The sequence below is a fragment of the Myotis davidii genome, unplaced genomic scaffold (genome assembly GCF_000327345.1).
Source record: "Myotis davidii unplaced genomic scaffold, ASM32734v1 scaffold609, whole genome shotgun sequence".
NCBI lineage: Eukaryota > Metazoa > Chordata > Mammalia > Chiroptera > Vespertilionidae > Myotis > Myotis davidii.
In genome coordinates, this window is record NW_006300164.1 from 475934 (window position 1) to 480448 (window position 4515).

The 4515-nt window shown below is 58.9% G+C and overlaps 1 protein-coding gene across 1 annotated transcript in view; it reads right to left on the minus strand.

Moving 5' to 3' along the window:
• Window positions 1-1987, minus strand: part of LCN15 (lipocalin 15) — a 7364-nt gene extending 5377 nt beyond the window's left edge. Inside the window, exons 1-4 of the mRNA XM_006776544.2 lie at window positions 995-1987; window positions 474-613; window positions 327-397; window positions 31-141 (exon numbers count right to left, since the gene is read on the minus strand). Coding sequence (XP_006776607.2) covers window positions 31-141; window positions 327-397; window positions 474-613; window positions 995-1096 — 424 coding nt within the window. The 5' untranslated portion in view covers window positions 1097-1987. The remainder of the gene's footprint in view (window positions 1-30; window positions 142-326; window positions 398-473; window positions 614-994) is intronic.
• Between the last annotated feature and the right edge of the window lie 2528 nt (window positions 1988-4515).

Consider the following 4515-nt stretch of genomic DNA (forward strand, 5'->3'; position numbering starts at 1 on the left):
ACATGAGTGGGCGGGGCCGGCGGGCCTCACTGTAGAGCTGCACCATGGTGCTGCGCGCCCCCTCCAGCTCCTTGTAGATGTAGACCACGGCGAAGGAGCTGTAGTCCGTTTCCTCGATGCGCACGTCCAGGTAGCCCAAGTCTGGGGAGGAGGAGAGCTGCAGGGGCCCCGGACCAACTCCCACCCGCGCTGGCCTCTGCTCCCAGGGGCGAAGGGATCGGGGCAGGAGATGGTGATGGAGGGGTCCTGGGTATAAGGACAGTCCCATGATCACCCCATGGAGAACCGGCATCAGGGGCCTAGGAAGGCGGTGGGGCAGGACCTACCTGGGACTCTGAAGTGTCCCTCGGCGCCCACCTTGAGGAACTCGGCGTCCTTGCGGTTGCAGCCGTCACCCCTGAGGGTGCACAGCCCGCTCACTCTCCGAGCTGCCCAGGCTCCCCCACCCGCCAGCGGCACCGCGCCAGGCTCACCACGGGAACTCCATGTGGACGTTGAGGTTGCCCCCAGCCCCGGCGGTGACGGCCGTGGTGGGCATCAGCAGGTGGTCCTTGTTGCCCAGGAAGACCTTGCAGTCGGAGGCCATGGCGACCACGTACCAGAGGCCTGAGAACTGGGAGGAGCTCGGTGACCAGCAGGCTCAGGGCCCAGAGCACAAGGCCTCAACCCAGAACCAGGACTTGTCTGAGGACACAGGGCGGGTCTCCAAAGTGTCCACCTCTTGGGTCTGAGACCCGGGTGGAGGAAAGCCTGTTCTGCAAGTACTGGGGGCAGGTCACACCACCACTGTGAGCCTCCCTGCCCCACTGTGAAGTGGGTCAGCAATCACCCCCACAGGGTGGTTTCAGGGTTACACAGAGAGCAAGTGTAAAGGGTTGTAGGCCGGAGGCCTCGCAGGGGGAGACGGCTCTGTCTGTTCCCCCATCGCTGCGGGTTTCAGCAGCTCAGCCCCCAGCCCCACCACAGCACAGCACAGCACGGAGGCCTCCGGTACCTTCTTGGCATCAAAATCTGGCTGCACCAGGACATCAGCCCAAGCCGTGGACGCCCAGAGCAGCACCAGAACCCGGCCCAGAAGGACGGACTGCATCCCCATGCCTGTCTTTGGCCCCTGACTGTGTCTGAGCACCAGCGGACCCGGCTTTATAGGTTTCAGCGGGCTCACCAGATCGGCAGGCTGGGCGGTGTAAGGTATCCGGGCTCTGGAAACCCCAGCCTCCTTTGTCCATTGTTGGGCACAATCACTCAAGTGTCCCCACAGGCTCCGGGGGTCACTTCCTGGATGGCTCCAGGAAGCCGGGCTCTCATCTGACTCCTCCGAGCTGGGGATCTGCCCCCTGACCTGCCCGAGCAGAGACTAGGGTCCTCAGCACCTCCGTCCACCTCCAGTGTGGCTGGGGCAGGGGCCCCAGGGCCCTTGGGGTGCTGCGGGGAGCAGTCAGGCTCAGGTTTGCTCTAGCCAGCGGCCCCCACTCTGGGCCCGGTCCCCCCCAGTCCTCACTCCCTCTGCTCCCCACACAGTAGTGAAGTCACCACTGGCCCGGCCTTGGGGCCTTGTCCAGGGGCAGAGCCTGTGCCAGGGCAGCTGTGACAGAGGTGACATCAAAGGCCTGGGCGCCCCTCACTCCAGACCTCCTCTGCCCCACCGCTACCCCCACACAGCCACCAACTAGGCCTCCAGCAAGCACGCGGGAGGGTGGGGCTGAGCTGTCACTCAGGATGGATTATGGTCTCCGAGTCGCCTTATCACCGGTTGCATAAGTATTTGGGCAGGAGTGTCGCCAGGGAGGCACTGCCGGCTGGTGGGGGCTTGGGGTGCCAAGGCCTCTGCAGGTGACCTCTCGTGTCCATGCAGACCGAGCACCCAGAGACACCGTGCCAGGAGCAGCATGTGGCCTGGGGCACCCCACCCAGATGCCCCGGGGTCCCCGGGGAGGGCTGGAACTAGCAGTGCTCCAGAGTAGAAGGGGTCTGGGGTGGGAGAAAGACCCTGGTCGCCAGCGTGAGGGAGGGGTGGAGCCGAGGCTTCTGCTGGCGCCTCCACAGGGTTCAGGAGGCGCCAGCTCGTCCCAGAGTCCCAGGATAGAAGGCAGGCAAAGTCTCCCAGGAAAATATTTACACAACATACACCTGATAAAGGACTTGGACCCGGAATCTTCAAAGGACTCTCAAGACTCGAGAGTAAAAACAAACCACCCAATGTGAAAAAAAAAAAAACAACACACAAAAAAACGGGAAACATGGTTTAGAAAGACATTTCAACAAAGACATTCGTCCAGCCGGTGTGGCTCAGGGGTTGAGCGTCGACCTATGAACCAGGAGATCACGGTTCAATTCCTGGTCAGGGCACATGAGCCTGGGTTATGGGCTCGATCCCCAGTAGGGGGCGTGCAGGAGGCAGCTGATCAATGATTCACGGTTCAACCTGGTCAGGGCACATGAGCCTGGGTTATGGGCTCGATCCCCAGTAGGGGGCGTGCAGGAGGCAGCTGATCAATGATTCTCATCGTTGATGGTTCTATCTCTCTCTCCCTCTCCCTTCCTCTCTGAAACCAATAAAAATTTTTCTTTTAAAAAGAAGACATTTGGATGGAAAATAAACATGAAAAAGAGTTCAACATCCTTCATCCTGGGGAGGGGCAAGTGGAGCCCCCTGGGACACACCTGCTCACCTGTGGGAATGCAGGTGTTTTTACACAAACACATCACTGCTGGGTGGGGAGGTGGCCGGCGCACTGGGAACCGCCAGGCAGTTCCTAAAGCTCGACACTCATTTGCCACCCAACAACCGCACCCCCAGGGGTCTACCCCAGAGAAATAAAACACGCAAAACCCAGCGTGGGTGTCGGTGGGACTTTATTCACCAGCACCGAGGAGTGGAAACAACGGTGTCTCGGGAATGGGTGACGGAGCTGCCGCCCCTGGCGGTGGGCACTTTTCAGGCACAGAAGGAACAAGTTGTGAGTTAGCACAGCAACTTGGGTAAATCCCACTCCCGTGATGCGGTGAGAGACGCCAGGAAGCACAGCCCGGGCCCCTTTTCCAGGATGTTCTAGAAAAGGCAAACCCAGAAGCACAGAAAGCTGTGCCATGGGTGCCAGGGACACAGTGGGAAAGCCACTGATGACAAGTGGCCTGCAGAGACTTCGGGTTGGGTGGGCTGTGGTGGTCACATGACTGATTGCATGGGTCTGAACTTAGAGTTGCACGCCAAAAAGGGCGAATTCCACTGTACTTAAATCAGGCCTTAATTTTTTAAAAAATATATTTTATTGACTTTTTTACAGAGAGGAAGGGAGAGGGAAGAGACTTAGAAACATCGATGAAAGAGAAACATTGATCAGCTGCCTCCTGCACACCTCCTACTTGGGGATGTGCCTGCAACCACGGTACATGCCCTTGACCGGAATCGAACCTGGGACCTTTCAGTCTGCAGGCCAATGGGCGCTCTATCTACTGAGCCAAACCGGCCAGGGAAGGTATTAATTTTTAAAAGCATATATACAAGCTACATCTATAATAATAAAAGCATAATATGCAAATCAACTGAACGGTTGAACGACCGTCCGGACGACCTTCGGACAAAGCCGGGGCTGCGAGAGTGGAGACCCTTGCACAAATTTCGTGCATCAGGCCTCTAATGTGTATATAAAATCTTCCCCAATGCCACCTCTTGGGTTAACGGCAGGGCAGCCTGAAGGAGTATAAGTTCCTGCTAGAAGTCCAGAGCACCAGGGAAGGGTGGGGCAGGGATGGAGCAGGGCAGACCTCTGGCAAGAGCACAAAGCTTGCCCTAGTTGGTTTGGCTCAGTGGATAGAGCATTGGCCTGCAGACTGAAGGGCCCAGGGTTCGATTCCAGTCAAGGGCACATGCTCGGGTTGTGGGCTCGATCCCCAGTGGGGGACGTGCAGGAGGCAGCCAATCAATGGTTCTCTCTCATCACTGATGTTTTTCTCCCTCTCCTCCGCTCTCTACCTCTCTAAGTAAATTTTTTTAAAAAAACAGCTCAAAGCTTCAGTCCTTCCTTGGGTTAGCAAGGACCTAGGGTCAGAGGACTCCATTCTCCTGCTAATCTGGAGACTGATATCCTTCAGTAATCTCCTGCTGGCAAGGTGCGCGAGGGTCCCTCCCACCACCCTCACACCCCCACGCGCCTGTGCAACCCACTCAGGCTGCAGGGTCGCGGCCTCTCCTGGAGCCGGGCGCCCCGGCCCGCAGGGCTTGCCCAGGAAGAAACCCGCGGGGGAGCAAGGAGCTCGCTCCTCTGGGACAGAGAAGGGAGGCGGCCTCTGGACCCCCCTGGCCCGTGTGGTGGGGAGCCCAACAGCATTTCCGCAGAGCTGCCCGGGGCACCCAGAGGTAAGACCCTGAGGAGGCCTGCACCCACCCAACCCCGCCCAGGCTCGCTCTGCCTGTTAGTGTCGGGAATTCACAGCCCAGACAGGAGCCCGTGCGCTGGGGGGCGGGCGGCAGAGGACTCAGTTGGTGGAGTCCTTTCCAGGGAACAAGCTGGG